This window comes from Plectropomus leopardus, chromosome 2, assembly GCF_008729295.1.
Source record: "Plectropomus leopardus isolate mb chromosome 2, YSFRI_Pleo_2.0, whole genome shotgun sequence".
Lineage (NCBI taxonomy): Eukaryota > Metazoa > Chordata > Actinopteri > Perciformes > Serranidae > Plectropomus > Plectropomus leopardus.
Window position 1 is genome coordinate 18,240,081 of NC_056464.1, and position 21,199 is coordinate 18,261,279.

Consider the following 21,199-nt stretch of genomic DNA (forward strand, 5'->3'; position numbering starts at 1 on the left):
TGTCCCCTCGCTCTCCTCTCCTCAGTTTTCTGTCTAGCTTCAGGGAATTTGTCTCTAAGGGTTTATCATGACTGCCTCATATTTCCCCCCACCCAGTTTGTCATTTTGCTGATCCAGACGCTTTTTCATATTTCAGTATTCTTATCATCCACTGGCAGTAAGATGATCCATTTCACTTATTTCTTAGAAGTGTGACTGTAGCCTAAGTCAATATCTACAGAATGAATTCAGTGAATCGCAGAGGAGGGGGGCAGCTAGTTAGCGGCTGTGGTGATGGTGGTGGTACTGGTGGCGCAGGACTCGTTTTTTTTTTTTTTTTATCCAGAGTCAGCAAGGGTAAAATGTCAAGCATTTCTTAGGGAAGCGGCTCCATAGGATTCCATTTGAAGCTTTAATCTTAATTGAGAGCATCGCACATTGATATTCCATAGGCCTCTTTGCCCTTCGCCTCTCAGCTACTTTCATTTAGAGGACAGCCGTACTGCACTAGAGCATGGGGATTGCTTTGTCAGACAGCCAAGAGGCCAAAGGCAAGGTCAACCTCTCTTTGTAACAGTGGCTCACTACGGAGCGAAGGCATCACCTCTTTGATGCTGTCAGTACTTTTGTGAAACATTTCTGAGTCTTCCTGAAGAGAAACTGAATGAAATGTATCACATTCTGACGGTGTATGGGCACGAAATATGGTGGAGGACAACCGATATTTTAGTTTATCATATCATAGGAGTAAAGTTACACTTCTCTCCCCCACAGCTCAAGGCCAAACAGAATGATGCTTTAATGCAACGTGGAGTAAAAGAAGATATTTGCATATTTAGCAGTCAGAGAGAGTTCATCATAGCAGCCACAGATATTTAATTATGCTTAAGATTATCTGAAATGATCGCTTGACTCTAAATGCGAGGTCTTCACAGAGGAAGATAGAAATGCCTTGTATAGGGCTGGGCGATGTGGAGATAATCAAATATCACAATATTTTTGACCAAAAATATCAATAATGTGACAATATTGTAGAGCTGACTATGGGGCTTCCACAAAATATTTACACGATGCGATTATTGATAAATAAGCATCATTAATGTGGATGTAACGACTAAGCTGGTCAAAACAAATAATAGAATAGCTAGAACAGTCTGGAAATTTCAGAAAATTACATCACTTTACTGTAAGGCAACCTTAAAGACAACTCTTACTATTGGGGATGGGCATGAGTACTCCAGTACTCATTTGGACGTCAGTAATCGTTCGAGGTATAGAGTAATCCCTGTTGACCTACAACATTTGAACATGATGTATTTTTTTAATGTTTTAAAATAGGAAAAATCGTATTTTCTTGTAGAGCTATGTGCAGCATACCGCTTTGCTCAGCTCTGTCTGAGTTTATCATGAGACACTTAACGTCAGAATCCAGCCATTTTTGGTGTCAGTGGGAGATGACGGGACCACTGAAAGGCTCAGTGTCAGATGTTAGCCTCTGCTGCTGTGTTAGCTTGCGCTAACCTGGCAGGCATTAAACTGAGCGGGATGAGAGTGACTCCAAATTCTGGAGACAGTTTATCAGCACCGCGTCTAACCTATGTATGTAACTGCATCGTCAGTATGTCATGACTTTATGGTTTAATAGGCTAATTGAAGCCGGGTTGTTCAATAAATTAATTTAAAATTATACTTGATTTTTTTTGGGCCAACTTTAATTTTTATTCTTGCAACTTTTTTTTGTTGCAAGTGTCAGAGTACTCAATAATAATTTAGTTAGTAGTACTAAATATGGAATTTTCTTGAAGTGCCCATCCCTACTTACGATATTTCCATATCAAAAATCCAAGATGATGTATAGTCTTATATCATGATATTGATATAATATGGATATATTGCTGAGCCCTCACCTCATCTGTGTTGGAAAACTCCCAATATAGCCTTCTGTAGACAGTGTTGGCAAGGTTAGTTTTGAAATGTAATATGTTACAAATTATATTTCAACCATTTGAATTACTTCATCAAAGTAATGTCACTTATTACATTTGATTCCTTGTTAAACTTTTTTTAATACTGGGCAATAAAACTGAAAAATGTCCAGAAATAGTCTATGCCAAAAAGAAGGCATTCCTGCACAGTGAAAAGATGTAAATCAACAAAATGAATGTTTTACTCTACAGTTAAATTTTTTACAGAAAATATAATTATATTCAGATGCAACCCCTTTGTAATCACCAATATTTTGTTTAGTAGTTGTAATTTAATTATATATTTTTTTTGGTTATTGTGACTGATTACAATTACATTTAATTTGTAACTTAATTACAAGTTATTAGTTACTGTGTAGCTCACAATGGGTGCAGTTGCAGCCCCTAATCCTCAAACAAAGGGGAGGGACTAACTGGCCCAGCAGATGAAGCGATAAGGCCCATGTCATCAAGTAAGGTGAGAAGAGAGGGAAGGTGCGGGACAGCAACGCTTTTGCCACTCCTGTGGGAAGACTTGTCATGCCACCTTTCCAGAGGTGATGAAAACAGATGGAAATAAAGACTCAACGACACATACACACACACACACACACACAAAAAAAACCGTTTACAGCTGAGTGCACAGCCCCTATCCATGGGACTGAGGAACGAGCTCGCCTCCCTTTCTCATGCTCCTGCCTCAGCCCGCTGCTGACACAGATATACTGTAAAGAGATAGCAGCACAGATAGGTATGCATGTGCATGTCAAAGTAGACCCCTGGGGTAAGCAGCTCTGAAAGCACAAAGGGTGATGGGAAAACATACCATGCATCTGCCACACTTTTCTCATTAATCTCAAACATTTATGTGACACTTTGAACAGATTTGCTCGAGATAACAAGTTAAAGTCTTTGCAGCAAACACAAGTGACTCTTCTGCTGATGAAACAATGACTCAGGATTAAAGGATTAGTCCTTCAGAGATCTGTTTTACTCGCAGATATGACTAACAGGTTCTTATGGACAGGGCTGCAGCTTCTGACAGATTTATCAGGCGATCAGGGCTTGATAAAGCTCCAGAGGAGCTGCTCCTATTTCAAAGTCTTCTGACTCTGCTTCTGTGGGAAAGCCCAATGCTGCTGCTTTCCACTCCTTCCACCAATCAACCACAGCGGCCTTTACTGAACACCTCAGCTGCCACAGACGAATCAACACAGTTAGACTCCAGATCTATTCAGACAACAAAGCAACTGAACTCCTCAGCGGGACATTGGGAAAGAATCTTTAAAGAGAGGGTTCACTTTATCACACGGATCAATAAAATCTATTTCAACCACGCAGTGATACTTTACTCTTTCCAATAATACGTAACCTACATTCGAAGGGGACATGAGGACATTGTCAAAAATATTCTTTTATTATAACTGCCCTGCATTTCAGAGGTTGCTGTTTGACAATATTTGCCAGTTCAGCAACAGATTTCATCATCAGCGTCTTAAAATAATTACTGCCATCACACATATGATTGGAAATTTAACCAGAACAGCAGATTCATTTTCTTTTTGAGGAAAGAGGATGCGTAGGGTCTACACATGAGTCAAGGCTGTTCGTCTCCTCGGGATTTAAATATAGCTCCACTCGCCATTACTGCTGTCACTCACAGACTTATGGTGACCTTTTGACCTCGCCTGTACAAAAGAGACTTGAAGCTGACACTCTGAATGTTTCTCACCAGAGCAGCCAAACAGAGGCAGAGACACGCTTTAGGATTGTTTTTTTTTCTTGATATTATCAGTTTGATAGTTTCGTTTTCACTCATTTGTCTGATTTTGTCTAAGGTTTCATCCGTGCTCCAGAAGACAGTGTAAACGTATGGGAGGCAGGCGGATGAGGGGTTCCCACAACAGTTTGGACAGTTGAACGTTTCTCAACACCTGATGTGCAGGCTGAGGTCAGAGTTTGTTGGGTTACAGCTCAGAGGCCACCAACTTGTGTTTTTGTTCAGCCTGGACGTGTTAGTGCTGCAGGCCGCTGCTCAGCCACGTGTGGGCGGTGTGTTACTTCACACATTTCACTTTCTCTTTTGGCACTGGACTGCTGCTTTTTTAAATCACTGGCAGTTTCAGTATCAGTGCTTTCACACAAATCATGAACAGGCCATAAAGACTTATCATGTCAGTTAACAATCAGCTGTACCTCATGATAATAATTCTAAAATTCTTAAAGCTGCTATATTAAACAGTTGTTTCTTACTTATTTAGACAATTATTGGATGGAATTAAATTTTGTACAGATATTCATGTTCCTCAGAGGACAAAACCAACTGACTTTGGTGATCCTCTTATTTTTCCTCTAGCACCACCATTAAGTTGATATTTGTGAGTGATGAATTAAATGTCTCAACATCTATGGGATGGACTGCTATGAAATTTTGCATAGATGTTTGTGTCGCTATCAGAATAAATTGTAAAAACGTTGGTGCTCCTCTGACATTGAATCTAGTGCCATAATCAGGTGAGAAAATGCAGCTGAGCTGCGGCGAAAACTTGAAACAGAGCTGCGTTCAGCCCTGACAGAACTTAACACACTGTTTACACAGAAACAGAAGCGGTGGTGGGTTGCTCACCTAACGCATACGCTGAAAAAGTTTACTTGCGCAATATGCGGCCTACTGAATATGTGCAGTAGCATTTCTCCCGCTGGTGAGTTCCCACTTTGTCGCCTTCATCAGAGTCATCATGAAACACATTACAAACCAAATTTAAAGAGGTATGAATGAAGCAGTCTGGGATAACGATTGGCCTGGAATACATACCCGATCAACCTCTGTAGGTACACCATTGGCTGATATTTATGTGAATGTCTATGATTGGGGTTTTTTTTGTTTGTTTTAAAAAAAAAATTCCTGCCTGATTTCTATCTATTTAAATTCTGTTTGTATTTTGTTTTCATGATGACCCTAATGAAGGCCACAAACCGAAACTCGCTGATCTTGCAGTGAAGATGTTCTGAACAATACTGTACTGCAAAGTTTTTAGAACAATAATATTTTAATTAACTAATTTAGTTTAAATATTTATTTATTTATTATTTATTTTATTTTATTTATTACATTTATGGTCTTTTAATTAATATCAATTTATATTGGCATTTTGCATCTTGCATTTTTGTCATCTTGTTTTAGTTTTACGTTAACTCTACGCTAGTTTTGTCTTTCTTACTTTTGGTAGGTTTGTTTAGCTTTCCATTGTTGTCTTGCCCTCTCAGTATCCTGTTTTTGCTTGTCACAGCACTTTGTAAACTCCGTTTTAAGGTGCTATATAAATAAATTTATTAAAGTTATTATTACAAGTGTTGCTGGAGTTCCAACCCCTTTTGGCTCAAAATATCTTTCTCCATGCACCCTGGAAGTGGGTGAAGTTGAGCCTGAAACCTTCACTCTGCTTCTGCCATCTGTAACTTCGCAGAAGGTCAGAATAATCCTTTAAAAGGTGATAAAAGTTTTAAGGTTATGTTAAAAGTTTGTTTCTACTCCCCGTAAATGGCCAAAAAATAATGAATGCAGGTTTAATTTAATAAATGATCGATGATAGTATTCATGAAACAGTTAATAGTAAATGTTGAATTTAGTTCATCATTTGCATGTAACCATGAGAATTTTATTTCTGTTGCAACACTCAAGACACAAGAGGCAGATTTATGTGACTGTTGGTAGTTTCAAACTTACCATGTCTTACAAATGAACTCTGCGTCAAATTCAGTGGGAATTCTTATCACACTCTTTACTCATAACCTTTCATTTAATTCTTTTGAGAAGTCAGGGCTTCTTTTCCTTCTGCCGTTAAATCCGAGAACAAAGTACTTCCTGTATTTTGACCACGAAAAGAGCAAACAAGTACATGGGTTCACTGTAGTATAAAGGCCTGCCTCCCCTTAAATAGATCCCTTATAAGCTTGATGTTGGCCAATGACAAGCTCCTATCGCTGACAGCCCAACCACAGCACACAGATGGTTGTTACTCAGTTGTTGCAGAGGCTTAACATCGTGCATGATGACAAAGACGGCCAAAGACTCAAAGAATGGGCGTGTGAACAATGTTCTGCCAAGTCCTCCAGCTGCGTAGAAGACGCAGAGACGGATACGGCTGCGCTAAAATCAGCTGAAAGGAAAAATTATATGGCTTGAAGTTCAGTGCAGCGCTTCTGAGAAACACGAGGGAAGAGTTATGACACAAGGGAGATGTTAACATGACACACTAGTGGGAGAGTGACACACCCAATTCCAAGGAGGCCTGTTAGACTTTACCAGAACGTATGACACCGCTGCCATAGTCTCATGTCAGTGACAACAGCAGAAACTTATGAAGAAGGGTGTTGAATGGGACATGTACAGTGACAACCGTAGATTTGATTTCAAACACTCTTATCTGTTCATATCTGCTTCTCTCAGTCTTTATGAGGAGCTCTGAACTAACAGAAACATTCACTAAAAAATCTCATTTCTCTTTAGGATTGTCCAAATAAAACTAATCAAGGTAATAGTTCTTCTGCAGATACATCTCAGCAGGGTTCCTACAGCTTAAAGGAATTAAATGTAATAAAGTTAAAGACTTTTTTAATGCTGCTTGGAATAAAATATAAAACCAATTTTACAATTGCCCAAATGGAAGAAAAAAAACAGGAACTGACATCAATTACTTAGAGTAACTATTTACGCCAACATAAAACATGACTTTTTTTAGACAAGTTACAAAGTTCGATGATCTATCTGAAATGCTGAAAAAATGTGAAACTTTAGAGAGTAGAACAGCTAAAAAACAATGACCTTATGTTTTTACAAAAGTATCCATTCTTTGAAAAAAAGCATGGTAATTTTCCATTTCATTAGATGTTGTAAATATGAGTGTTTTTCTGTTCCTGTCTATCCTGATCCGTGTGATGTTAAATCTTGTAAATTATTTAAAAAATAGATTTTACTATGCAACATTAAGATAATCCTACTTCCAATGTCTTAGCATTTTTGAAAGATTTTTAAGACAGTTTCATACCAGTTATGGCCTTATTTATAGATGAATGAATTTAATGCCCTTTAAGACTTTTTAAGGCTCTACGGGGAACCCTGTCTATGGGATATTTAGCATGCATTCATTCATTTAAACTCACAGTGACACAACAGCATCTTCCAAAAAAACATAGAATGATCTATCCTCTAAATTTAAACCCCACAAAAAACATCTTCCTAACAGCAGAAAAAAACATTTGTTTTCTCATCTGCAGCGCTCTTCTCAAAAAAACTGTCCAGCCATTACTTTTCCTGCATGCAAGTTTGTTATAAACCAGAGACATAATATGCTCCCTGAGGGCCGGACCTGCTTTCCATGTTGTGTTAAACTCACCAGGGTGCACATGCTGGTGTGTGAGCAGGAGCCGACCCTTGGCAAAGCTTTGCCAACAGCAACTGAGAGCCACAATTATCTGCCCTATAGATAGGTAGGTTGTATAGTGGGGGCTAGGGGCTATGGAAAGGGAAGAGGCTGTCGGGGGGGGAGCCTGAGTTAACCTCTGTGGCTCGTGTTTCTACTGTGCACTAATGGAAGCCTGTCATCATTATGGACAGAAACAGGAGGGCGCCTGCCAGCTGCATGACCCCCATAAAACAGAACAGGAAATCCTAGCAGGGAATGAAAGGAAAAGAGAATTCGTCTCTTCTTTTTTCTACCCTCCTCTTTAACGACCACTCTTTGGCCTCTTATTTATGCTGCAAAACCGCATTGACACTTGTGAAACAGGAGAGAATGCCATTGTAGGATTGGTGTTGAGGGTGCGGTTGTTGGAATGAATCTAAATCAGTTGCAAGCTTCATTTACCCCTACTGTGTCTCCCAGTAAAACTCCTCTGTTTTCCACCTCTGTTAACAAGCTCTTTTTATAATGTGTCTGTCACGCTGGGAGGAACCTGTATAATCATTACATACAGTGGTTCACCCTTTGCTCGATAACCAAAGTCCAGGGTCTGTAATGTGACAGGACTTTGTCACACTTCTGTCAGTGGTGTCCACTGAAACGTGACAAGCACTTTATCAACGGGCCTTCCTATCAGATCCTCAGGAGTTCATGCACAAACACGCTGAACACGACGTCCCAGAGGAAGCCAGATTCCTTATTACAGCCAATAAGATACCAAGACAGGCTTTATTGTCGTTCTGAGGCTACACATTAATCCACTCTGCTGGAGCATGCAGCACCCATCATGTGATAACCTCAGTCATTACCAGTAGTACAATCATAATTACTCAGGAATCATTCAGGATGTGGCAACACTGAAAAAAAAAGCTTTCACAGTCCAAGAGGGAGCTCAGACAAACAAAAAAAGAGTGACAAAACAACTGTCACAATCACATGATTTTATTAAAAGTGCCTCTGTGTAAGAGAGCAAAAAAGTGCATGAAGGTCTGTGTTTGCACAGGCATGTCTGCGTGTGTGTGTGTGTGTGTGTGTGTGTGTGCGCTCCATGTCCATGGAGACGTCTGTGTGCGTGTGTGATCGCTGCATGATTCACAGTGTCACAACTGTGCGCAGAAACGACTGGACATCCTGAGCGGAAACCACAGCCGTCCAAGCTGCGTTTTCCTGCGACATACAACCTAACACTCTCACAAAGAGTCACTTGACTAGACCCTCATATAGGAAGTGAAAGAGGAAGCCCCTCGGCCATCCTGTCCTTCATCCCAATCTCTTCTCTGCACTTCACGTGAAGCCGCTCTGGTAGACGATCACCAGTGTGAGCTTTTGGTGTTGCAAAACAACGGTGAAAGAACTGGCTGAGGCTGGAAACGGCTTGCTATTGGGGGTCAAATGTCTGGTCAGTTGACACAAGATTAGTGACAATCATTATTGTGGATGCAGAATTTACTGACTGGTCAACAGGGTTTGTTGGAAACACAAGAATATTTACTCTGCTGATCAATTAAGTGTTACTTGTGGGCCATTTTGTATCTAATCTAACAGTTTTTGTGACACTTGGTCAGGAGCTCAACAACAAGATACTCGGTGTTTAGACAGTAGAGCTGGGCCAAACCAACACTGTCCACAGAAGATGAGTATGATATCACAGATGGAAGCAGTTACTGATGTTGGGGTCTGTTGGCCCGGCCTTCCCTTCATGGCTCGAGGCCTCTGGCTGTGTTCATTGGTGACAGTGTACGTAGCCTGGCAGCCTGCATTCCTCTGCCTCTCCCCACACAATGGTGAGTATCTGCAGCATTCCTCTGTCTGTGTCCGCTGTCTGAGATGCAGCCAGGCCTTGGCAAACCCAAGCACTCAGCCAAGAGGTTGGCAGTAGATTCTGATGGACACGTTTGAGTGTTTTCGCTGAACAATGGCCATCTATAAGCGTTATTTGTTGCGTAGAAGTGTGTCATAGCTAAATCTAAAGTGAACATCTTAGTCACTTTTAAATAAAAATGCCTCCCCAGAACAGATTTTGAAATAATTTAGGAGACGATGACGCTTCCTCTTTGCTTCATCATCTCATTCTGTCTTTTTTCCCCGTGCAATCGTTCCCTCTCTCCATCTGTTTTTTAAAAATGCAAGCATGTCTATTCTAAATCATTTTCACTGCTCTTTATCCTTCTCCAGCTATTTTGCTTTCTCTCTCTTGTTCTGATGCCACAGCCGTGCAGACACCTTTCCCTCCTGCTGACTCAGTAGCCTGCCTCAGGCGCTGTGGGCTCGGGGTGTTGGTGGCGGGGAGGAGGAGGAGAAGGAGGAGGAAGGGGGGGTTGTGTGAGGCTCCCACATCAGGCCCACCAGCCTATCACATGCGAGGGAAAAGAGCTGGCTAATCGTTTCTACAATGGCACCCTGCACACTGTCACACAGTACCACAAACCGCTCTCCTCGTCCAACACTTCTACTGTATTATTGCGCTGTTGCTTAGAAATCCTCATGTGATGGAAGTGCGCAAACATACTGCAATGGACAAGAAAAACCACACCTACTAAAATACATCTGCGTATGCAATGTAAAATATATGCAAGTATGCGTACATACCTTGCACGCAATTTCCTCCAATATTACATGTGCAAATACGCACTTACACTAAAGGCAGTTCAGTCTAAAATGGGGTGCAATTTTGGAAGGTTTTTGTTCATGTTAAAAACTCTGTATTTTTCACCTGATTATGTAATTTACAAATTATATCAAGACATGTAAAATTATATTATTGGCCAAACTCTTTTTTTTTACTTAACTAATTTAATAACAAAATTCTTCAATAATAATTGGTGGTGAGTTTTGCTTTCTGCACAGTAGTCATCTGAGGTTTACTGTTAATCAAGTTATTTACGAGTACACTTTTAAAATAGAAGAAAATTAAACTGTGCCTGTAAACAAAGTCTTGTGCCATCTATAAGAGCCACTGATTAATGAGCCCTGCCCAATAACATTAAAATACAGAGGAGCACTGTTCATTGCCATAACCATCTGGTTATTTTCTGCAACATCCTCGATGCTGACAAACGCACTCATCTACGTCATGTGCTCCCAGAGCAGCGAGCCGACCTTCAGGGATTAGGCCTGTTTTCAGGGAGAAAAGTGTTTTTGCACCTGTGGTGTGATTTTAGAGCTGCCTTCCCCTCAACAGAGGGGTGAGGGCAAAACTGTCAGGGGTCACACATGAAAAGAGAACCTGGTTTCCAGGCTAAAGGTCCACAGTGCTATTAACAGAGCCACCTGCCCAGCTGAACTCTCACTAAAGGGGGGAACAGTGAGAAAGTGTCCTCTGACAGTGAAAAACTCTCTGAGATGTTCAAGCACTCAGGCAGAGGTTATAAACTCAATTTACAATGTGACCACTTATCACCCATTATCACAGTGGCCTTGGAGCTATTACGGTCATCCAAATATTATTGTAGTCCTGAACTGAGAGTGATCTGTTGTCAGGAAATCTGCCTCGAGGATTTCAAAATGTAACAGGACAGAAAAAAAAACATATCAAGTGAAAAAACTCCTCCGGAGGCAGCCGGAGGACTGTGGAGTTGTGTGTGCCGTGGTTGTTGTTTCTCTCTTCCTCTGTTAATGAATGCAGAGGTGATGTGTTTGTCTGAGGAAGAGAGCAGAGGGGAAGCCTGATTTCCACTTCATTTTATCTGTGCCCCACAGCCCCTGCCAGTCAGCCCCCTGTGCGCTCGCATGCCGGGGTCCCACAGGAAGCAGCACTCCATGAAGGGCAAAGGTCAGGGAAGGAGGGAAAGCCACTCGTCCTTTCATTCCCCACCATACCAACAAATCAACACAGTGACTTCAACTTCACTACTGAATTTAACTGCCTTATAATAATAATAATTATAATTATTATTATTACTGAATAATATATTATTACTGAATAATAATGAAGTAAAAAGACATCGTAAAAGATTAAGTCATGATACAATATCATTTCAGTTTTCAAAGGTTTGTGATATCCTGAATATTACCAAATACTGCAGTTTATAATTTTTTTCTACTTCAAATAATGTCCTCAAAGGAAAACTTTGTCAACATCTGTTTTTTCCAATGAGGTTTTAGTCTATTAATATGACTTCAGCTATTTTTTTTGCACTAAACTGTATCTCATGGACTGAAGAAATATTTTATCATTTTATTAGGCAACCAATTTGTATTTGCATTAATAAACATTCAAATATATATTTAAAAAAAAAAAAGATTTTTGCTGCTAAATATTGCAATACTGTGCTGTATTGATTTGTTCCCCCATCCCTATTTCAGTTTTATGTACAATTATGTATACTGTTTATGTCGACAATAAGCATGGTTNAAAAAAAAAGATTTTTGCTGCTAAATATTGCAATACTGTGCTGTATTGATTTGTTCCCCCATCCCTATTTCAGTTTTATGTACAATTATGTATACTGTTTATGTCGACAATAAGCATGGTTCAAAATTAGCACCAGCCAAAATGCTGGTAAAATATGAAAGTGGTTCATAGATTTGCTTCACTCACCAGACAAAAACAATGGTAAAATTTTGAAAACCCACAAGCCACAGTGGCAGGTGGACAAAAAAGTGAATTTCCAACTCCGACTATAAGACTGCAATCACATGATTCAATGTTGTGTACACAGATGTTATTTTGGATGAATCTCCTTTTATGGATTAGGACTTTAAAAGCATGCTTCTTTATATATTGTGAGAATTATTTTTAAAAGCTTTTAATAAGTCTTATAAAAATAAAAATTACAATACCAATATTTATGGTGTAATAGAAACTAGAAAATTGTGCATGTGATATAAATAATTTACTGTTTGGACAGTAAATCTAAAAGCAGATGAGACACAATTTTAAAAAGTTGCATTAGGTTTATTGATCCATAACAAATTAAAAACAAAGTTAATGAAAAACAATTTGCATAATCATATAATATATTAAAAAGAAAAGCAAACGAGGAACACATCTGTCCAGCAGAATCAGCTTCATAAAAATAATAGAAATGTCATTTTTAGCATAATTCAGTGTGTTTTCTATTTTGGGGAAGCATGAACACAAAATATAAATTGAGCTACAAAAACTAGAGCAAAGCAAAATCACCAAAAATAAAGATTGAGGAGTAACTGGAGCAAACGCCTTAAAGTTGTATATTAATAAAAAGGGAATCTTCTCTGATTTCAAGTATCTCCTGTCAGACAAAATACAGATATGCCTGTATAAAATAAAAACATCTCATACATGTCCTGCATGCATGCTTCATTGTAATTTTCCATTCATAACTTGTTGCCTAGTTGCATCTATTACAATTATCTGACTGACATCCATATGTCCAACATTAATTAAAAGTTGATGAATCCATGGGAGTGTTTGTTAAGGAGCAAGTCATTGTAATGCCTCCCCATGAAAAAAAAATCAGTTCTGCAGGAAATCAACGAACTCACATTAAATACTCGGGTGAGGAGGGGTTGTCACTGGTGGACCCAGTTTCGTGGTAACAGTTTGCACCGGACAGTTTCTCGCATTTTTGTTTGTATGCATCCCTCTCCCGCATCAGTCTGTTAAGTTCATGTTTCAGCTGCTCGACCTGTGACACCAGGCTCGTCTTCTCGTGCTCCAAAACGTGTTTCTGCTGGACGCGCTTGTAACGGCAGGACTGTGCGTAACCTCTGTTTTTCAGGGTCCGGCGCTTCTGCTTCAGACGCATCACTTCGTCCTTGCTGAGGCCTCTGAGAAGCCGGTTGAGCTCTCTGACGGACATGGACACCAGCTGGTCGTCTGAGAAGTGGTTCTCGGCGTTGGTGCGCCTGTCGTGGCGGCTGTGCTGCTGGTGGTGCGCCCCGAGGACCTGCTGGTCCTCCGGCGACTCAGGGGACGCGCACCCTACGTCTTCTTTAAGATAGGGGTCTTGGCAGTGGCTGGTGGGAATGCCTTGCATGTCGGGGTGACCCGGGAGTCCCGGGTAGTGCTGAACAGGCTCGCTGAGGTGTCCGTACCCTTCGTATTCAGCTTGGAAAGGTGGCGGATGGTGGCCGTGCGGCACAGATGGATGTCCCTGCTGCGCCGTAACGCCGATTAGGGCATCCATCGCGTCCTCGGGTGTCAGCCCGAAAGCTTGAGGGTACATTTGCTGAGGGTAACCCCCGTTGTTGGGTATCCAGAACTGGTTACCGCCGGCGTTATTTCTCTGCTCGTTTAAATTGAGGTTTGGTGATGAGGGTACCGAGTTGCAAGGTGTGCTGCCAGGGGTGGACGAGACAGAGTCCGGTCTCTGGAGCTGGCTGCACGGCCCGATGAAGGAGCGGTCCAATCCCTGCATCGCCTCCTTCTTAACGCCGAACTTCATCAAGTCGAAGTCGCTGACGAAATCCATGGGGTTTTTCTGCAGTCCCAAATGTGAATGCGCCTCAGCGGTCATATTAAATGGCAAGCTGGTCTCTTCAAAGAGCTCCAGAAGTCCAAAGCTATTTCATACAGTCAGTGAAAGCGCGCTTACTTTCAAAAAAATGGCAGTAATTCCAAACTTTGATTTTAGCTCAGACGGGAAAAACATGCGTGCGTAAAAGCCTCCCACCTCTTCAAACTCGGCACAAACTACTGATTCCGCACCGCGCAGCCTGTTTGGCTTCAGTCGACACACACAAAGAGATCCGGTGATGCCAGATGACTGGACGCACCTCTGCCTGCTCAGGAGAAGCGCACTTTCTTCATAAAGCTGCATTGGCATGATGTCACGCCTTCCAGGCTACACCTCCGCGCGCTTCTCCAATGAAAACACGCAGCGGAGGGAGATTTGCATAAAAGCCTCTACGAGTCTGTCCCCACGAGCTGTTCTTGATGATCATTTGACCAAAACCTATAAATGTCTGCACAGCGGAACATTACCTCCTGCAATGTGTTTTTTTCTTGTTTGTCCTCCATTTTACATTTAGGCCTGTTTATCCCACAGGAGAGTTGAGATTTATCACAGTGTGTATGAGGCCGAGTCACACAACCACACATATCCAGGCGGTATTTTGTTTTTCAAGCAATAAAACATATGGGGTCACTCATGCCTACTGCAAAAAGAACATATGCATATAATTGAATATAATTTCTTTCAGCCTTAATTTGATTTATATTTTATCTGATTTTGTGGTGGTTTATACATCTTGGCACAACTGCCTAATTTCACCCCCATTACAAAAAGGAGGCTGCAAGATTGTGCATTTGACATTATTACGGTCTGTAGTTAGCACACAGGAAAACACTGACATCCTGTGGCCACTACTCAGCACTGCAAAAGTCCTAATATCAGCATCCACGCTTGGCTCAAAACCATCACAGGCTTGTATGAGAACAACAAGGAGCAATTGTATTTCTGTGGCCAGAAATCTGAAGCTCACATTTCAACAAATTGAGTGTTTGTTCACTCATTGGATGTCAGCAAAACATTAATTCTATCAGATCAATTCAGATGAAAACATGTTATAAATGATCATCATATCACAGGGCTTTCCAGCTATTTCTTTGTTCTGTGTGGTTTTTAATTATATGATTTTTGCCTTTTTGATTTGCTCTGTTTTTGTGGTCATACTGAGACTCTATCACTCCCTTTTCGACATTTAAGATACTAGGCATTGTAGTGGAATCTGTGGGACAGCGCTTAACTTATTTAAGTTCACAGATACAGCCCAATTTGACGTCATGTAAGATGGACCAGTATCACCATTGCATAATAACCTATAATTGATAACACTTTAAAAATTGCCCCTTTGTTTTTGTGTAAGTGCATTTTGAAAATGTTCATCCATTTACAAAACAGACTATGCACACCCTGAGACGTCCTTAGAAAAATAAGCACATTTTCAACAATATGTCAGGTTTTCCACATTCAGTCATTCGACAAGTCACTGTCATTGTATCTGTTTTTTTTTAATGCATTTCCACTCCTGTGTAGTAAATCTGACAGAAAGTGGAAGCTATTGAGAAAGCAGGTAAAGTTATCCCCTGCCTCACAAACCATTTACAAATCTAAAGTTTTGGCTGTGCATTAGCAATAGGGTTTAAACAATATTGTTTTAAGATATGAGTATGATAAAGATTCTTTTGTGCTGAAGCTGACTGATTGACAATATTTTGCAAAATTATCAATATCTTTGAATATGACCACAAGTATTTGTTGTTTTTACAGAGAGAGTGGAAAGCCTTTGGAAAAGTATTTTACATGAGTACTCACTGTTTAAATTGCTCCTGAAACCAAAAACCACTTATCCTTCACAAGTGCATCAATATTATGTGTACAAAGTCACCCAGAGGGCCGGATAGGACCCTCGTATGCTTGACACCCCTGCCTCAGACACTTGCTGATTTTACAGTAGGTTGGCCCTAAGCCCGGACAGCCAGAGGAGGGCAAAGCATCCCACCAGAAATCATGAGCCCCCTGACAACAACTCAACAACATCCCTGACACAATAAAAGCCTGGCATGATCCAGCATGTGCTGTCTGATCCAGGGATGTCACCACTAGCAGTGTCCAGAGGTGACAAGGCTATACAGGATATCAAAGGGTTAAGTGCTGATCCTGCCCCGAGGTGACCCTCTCAGGCAGTGCTTACTCCAAAGATAGTGAAAGCTTCACTGACAAGATAGAGGACTCAAGCCAAAACCAATAGGCAGTGCTGTCCAAGAACGCAGAGGCATTGTTTCACTCAGTGTTAGCTGCTGGGAATAAAGGAAAAGAGGAGACAGGGTGACTGAGCAAGGACTGTTCAGGGACACATATTAGGATCTCTGTCAGCACGGCAGGGTGACAGTATGCGGTATGCTAATGACAGGATGCTTAACAGTAAGTGCACATCACCAGCAGACACTCAGATCATATTTCGCCACAAAAACACATGCAGTAAAACAGTCACACCTCCTTAACAACACTTAATCTCTGCACACCATCACAGCACCAGCAGCTCTTGGAATCAAGCCTTCACCTTATTTGCATCTGAAAAATGACACTATTAAGCGGACATGGATATTAATTTGCGTTTAAATTCTGTGTGCCAACCCACCTACAAACTCCACCAATCATGTAGCTTCTTAAACGTTTGGACGAAATGCAGTTGGGGTTTATGTCTGCCAATTCTATCAGAGTAGGCAGGATTTATTTGCTGCCTGAGATGCTGGAAAGCAGGAATGCTTTCACATCCCAAGGCCCACTTTACACGTCCTGTGCTGCCATCGATTACAAAACAGATGCAGAAACCACTTATAACAGAAGACAAGCACTGTCACTAGTGTGTTTTTTCCTGGTTTTCTGTTGCCAGACAACCAAATGACACTCTTTAAAATGCAACCTGACTCAAGTTGATCCAATGCTAAGAGGCTGACACACAGCAGTGTGTCTTCTGGGAAGCTGTTACATCTATAGACACATCAGATAACACTGAGTTTTGTTTTGTTTAATACCATGAAGGCAATTAGCAAAGGTTTATTATGTGTATATCGACAGTCATTCACTTGTTCTCCAAAAATACAAAAAAGTGACTACTGGAGAAATCAAAGATGTCTAAAGTGCAATCAGAACAGACTGGTAACAGCTTCATTCTTAAGAAACGATAAGAGAAAACACAGGACAGTGTTTCTGTTTATGGAATCCTGAGAGAAATGTACGAGGCCTACGTCTTCTTTCTGTATACACAACATCTTTCCCACATGGCAATTGGGGTTCTGTGTGTTTCAATCACTATTATGTAAACACAAACGGCCATAACTGAGCATTAGCTTCACTTACCGTCTAGTCCACAGATAACAAACATGGAGCGAACAAGTAGTATCAGGAGGAGAGCGATGGCCAGACAACATAAAGGAGAAGTGATGATTGCTGGAGAACAACTCAGGTATGAATAAAGAATAAAGACAGGAGGGGGTATTAAATGTTTATGGTCAGGCTTAAAGGGGATTTGAGGTTTAGGGTTAAATGATTTGAATTCTATTTCAAGGTTGAGACTTCACGATGGAAAACTGATCAAGGACCGACGCTACCACCTGCGCACATATCCGAACTGCTTTGTGGCACAGGAACTGATAGACTGGCTTGTGAGCCATAAGGAAGCTCCAGACCGAGCGACAGCTGTCCGCCTCATGCAGCACCTCATGGACCATGACATCGTTCACCACGGTAAGAAGGAGGCAAAAAACAGGTTTCACCAAGGGGACATTGGGAGACCTTATGTGCAGCTGAAAACTAGAATTATCGCCTGGCGGTTGTATATCTCTGCAAACCAGTTAAGTTTCACTTTACTTCCATGTCTGTCCAGAGTCATATGTAGCCATGACAGCAGACAATGCTTCAAATATGAATATTTCTGCTAAGAAGTTACAAAATCTAAAATATGGATGCTTCACACTCATTTTACCCCCGGCAACAAAAAGGATCTGAACAATCAGCATAGTTTAAAGGTGGACACCCAAGATCAGCATCAGCACTTCAGTATCTGACCGAATGTCTCCCCCACTCTGTTCCTGCTTTAATGGCCATTAAAACATTTTTGCAGAGTATTATGATGTCAAAGTGAAGTGAAGCTTTTGGCTATAGAAATTCATCACATTTTTATTTAAACCTCTTAGACAATTGCATTTTTGTCATAGTTAGCCTATGATTTTTTTGATTTATGACTAAAAACATGTTTTGTGATGTCACAGTGGCCTCTAATAGTTCATCATTGAGTACAAGTGAATGTTTGTGCCAAATTTGAAGAAATTCCTTCAAGGCTTCCTTGAGATATTGTGTTCACGAAAATGAGACATATATGCGCACAGTGACCTTTAAACTTTGACCACTAAAGTCAAATCAGTTCATTCTTGAGTCCATGTGGACGTTTGTGCCTAATTTAAAGAAATTCCCTCAGGGTGTCCTAAAGATATCACATTCACAAGGATGGGACAGACAACTCACCACCTGGCTATCACTGGCACAGAGGCATAAAAATGTTATCATTGCTTTATTTCGAGACAAACTGAATTTCTTATTTGAAACCGTCTGTTGCCTTTTCTTAGTCTGTGATAAGAGGTCAGTATTGAAGGATGCCAAATTGCTCTACCGTTTTCGCAAGGATGATGGAACATTTCCCTTCAACACGGAGGTGAAAATCTTCATGCGAGGACAACGACTCTATGAACAGTAAGAGCTGCTGTTTGTTTTGTGGACTCTCATGTGTGACCTTTAAGTGTAGCTACTGTCAACCATTATAGTCATGATCTCATACGCATGATGTCTTTTTCTTCAGACTCATAGGGGACAAGAACTCCATTCTGCAGCTAAGAGAGGAGAATGGTGTTGCATATCAGCGCTCCTTCCCTGGATGCCAGTTAATTGACTGGCTCCTTCAGAACGGAGAGGCAGAGAGCCGGCGTCGGGGACTGGAGCTGTGCCGTGCATTGCAGGAGCATGGCATCATTCAGCACGGTGAGGCGAGTCCTCATTTGCTCCTTTGATGTACCTCACCAGGAGTGAGCGTGCTGTCAGTGGCTGCTGGCAGTGGGTGGCCAACGGGGACTTTTGCAGTATAAAGCATGTAACATTCAATATTTTTATGTGAAAAATACTACAAGATCTCAAACATGTTGTTTTCTGCTCTTTCTCTCCCACACACTCCCACCACTAGTGGCAAAGAAGCATGATTTCTTTGACAGTGGACTCCTCTATCAGTTCTGCATCAATTTTCGCCGCAGACGCCGCCTATCTGAACTGTTAAATGAAAACGAGCAAGACGACAATGAAGGTGTGGCAGTGTCCACGCAGGAGGACAACCACCCTGACAGTCCGTTTGTTCTGCGCAAAAGCCCAGTTCAGGAGGGCAACAGTGTTTTCCAGTCTGGTAAAACATAATTCTGCCTTTTTTACACTTCATACACTTTGCTGTCAATGCTACTTATTGCATGATAATTCATCTTCTTCTTAAATTACACTGGGGTCAGATAAAGATCTGAAACAGCTTACCAGCGGGCGTCGAGGCAGCTTAAATTCCCTTCAGCTTCACTCTACTGGATGTCCACCTTTGGTCCAGCTGTCTTCAACTTCAGCGGTGCGATGCAATCCTAAATCAGGCAAGTGTGTAATTAATATTCATGTGACAAATATGCCCAAATGTCTTCAAAGTAAAAATAGTGACTATTGACATTTTAACACTTTTACAGTGCTTAGAAGACGTTTTACATGTGAAGAGTTGCTGGCACCTGGTGCACCTTTCATCAAGAAAGTGTTGACGGTGAGTTACTATAATGACTTAATCAAGGCTATTTAAGAGGTAGCATTGATTGCATCTCGAGTATTTTAACAGCATCCATTCAGTATGACCTGAACAGCCCTACAAATTCTAAAAGTGGATAACTAAAGCATTTTTCAGTGATGCCAGTCAGGGACAAAACTAAAATACCTATTTATAATTGAAACTTACCTGCAGTGTGCTTTTGCCCAAAAGTTTTGTGATGTCCACACAAAATCACTCCTGTATATTTACCATTTAAAGCCTGGGTCTTCAACAGGGGGTCCGTGGCCCCCACAGGGGCCTCAGAGTAAAAGCTGCTTTATGATTCAAGTATTAATTTATTATACCCCGCCAAAAAAAAATTCAAAATGAGTCACATAAACATTAATCCAAAAAAGAAATTGTCTTATTCATAAAACCCATTTCATTTACCGTATACAACATTAATTGAATCTTTGTGCAATCATGTGAGCTAGCTACTGCTATCACTGGCAGTATTTTTTATGCACATATTGGCCAATTTGCGGTATTATTATTCCAAGTGTATGCACATTGTTGTGAGCCACAATGATGAACTGTTTTGTAACTTTTCAAGCAAGAGACTACCGTCCACCACGCTGCTGACTTAGCAGCTACATGCAATCAGAGAATCATCTCAAGCGCAACTCAAATTCATAAGTTAATATGTGGAAGGGGGTCTCTGCTCTGTCTCTCTTGCAGCTAAGGGGTCCAAAAAGCAAAACAAAGAATTAACTCATACCCCATCATAGTTTACATTAGACTGAACACATTCCTGAAATGATCATTTTTCCACATGGACTTATGTAGTTGTATCTCACCAAGACTAAATCATAAATATACCATTTAATTTTAACAAAATAAATGTGTTTTCTTACCCTCCTGCCATCACAGGTGATAGGAGATGCCCTGGGCTGGGGTTTTGTTGTCAGAGGCATGGCTCCCTGCTATGTGCAGGCTGTTGACCCTGAAAGCCCTGCAGCGTCTGCTGGAGTTAAGGTATATAAGAAAATGGCAATTTAACCTCAAAAAGGGGTCTCTGAAAACAGCAAATATTTGACTCTGAGACAAAAATGACACATATGTGCCTACATTATTTCCTTTAGGTGCGGCAGTTTGTGTGCCAGGTGAACGGACAGTGTGTTCTCTACCTGAACTACATGATGGTCTCCAGACTGGTGGTGATGGGGCCTCGCATTGTTGTACTGGAAGTTATGGAACCACTGGAATGAAACCAACTGTCTATAAATCTCTGACACAGATACATTTTCTGGAACTTTGTAAAATGTAGCCTATTTGTTCTTTAAATGATACACGAGTAGGGTTCAAGAAGTCAGTTAATGAAATTGGTTACCTGGGTAACAGCAAGAGTACATTGACTACAATACAAAAAGCTGCTGTGTTTTCATGAACCTGAATTCCTGAGTAATAAAAAAAATAAAACATTGTCCTAAATAAAAACACAATTAATACTAACTTTTGGCCCTCCAGCCCCTGCCCAACTCCCCGCTA

At 40.9% G+C, this 21,199-nt stretch overlaps 2 protein-coding genes across 2 annotated transcripts; one reads left to right on the forward strand and one right to left on the reverse strand.

Moving 5' to 3' along the window:
- Window positions 1-12,531: 12,531 nt before the first annotated feature.
- Window positions 12,532-14,097, reverse strand: mafbb (v-maf avian musculoaponeurotic fibrosarcoma oncogene homolog Bb). Its single transcript, XM_042503422.1, has one exon. It carries the CDS (start codon window positions 13,843-13,845, stop codon window positions 12,868-12,870), a length of 978 nt encoding a protein of 325 aa, XP_042359356.1. The 5' UTR covers window positions 13,846-14,097; the 3' UTR covers window positions 12,532-12,867.
- A 3,119-nt stretch (window positions 14,098-17,216) lies between these two features.
- Window positions 17,217-21,085, forward strand: si:dkeyp-97e7.9 (DEP domain-containing mTOR-interacting protein). Its single transcript, XM_042503411.1, has 9 exons — window positions 17,217-17,299; window positions 17,402-17,580; window positions 18,459-18,582; window positions 18,689-18,867; window positions 19,067-19,279; window positions 19,371-19,508; window positions 19,599-19,669; window positions 20,582-20,686; window positions 20,794-21,085. Exons 1-9 carry the CDS (start codon window positions 17,217-17,219, stop codon window positions 20,917-20,919), a joined length of 1,218 nt encoding a protein of 405 aa, XP_042359345.1. The 3' UTR covers window positions 20,920-21,085.
- The last annotated feature ends 114 nt before the right edge of the window (window positions 21,086-21,199 follow it).

Excerpts from the sequence above, each read along its gene's own strand:
- mafbb (XM_042503422.1), bottom strand. The coding sequence starts at position 13,845 with ATGACCGCTGAGGCGCATTCACATTTGGGACTGCAGAAAAACCCCATG.
- si:dkeyp-97e7.9 (XM_042503411.1), top strand. The coding sequence starts at position 17,217 with ATGGAGCGAACAAGTAGTATCAGGAGGAGAGCGATGGCCAGACAACAT. Across the intron at positions 19,509-19,598 it reads GCGATGCAATCCTAAATCAG|TGCTTAGAAGACGTTTTACA; the intron begins GCAAGTGTGTAA and ends ACACTTTTACAG. Across the intron at positions 20,687-20,793 it reads CAGCGTCTGCTGGAGTTAAG|GTGCGGCAGTTTGTGTGCCA; the intron begins GTATATAAGAAA and ends TATTTCCTTTAG.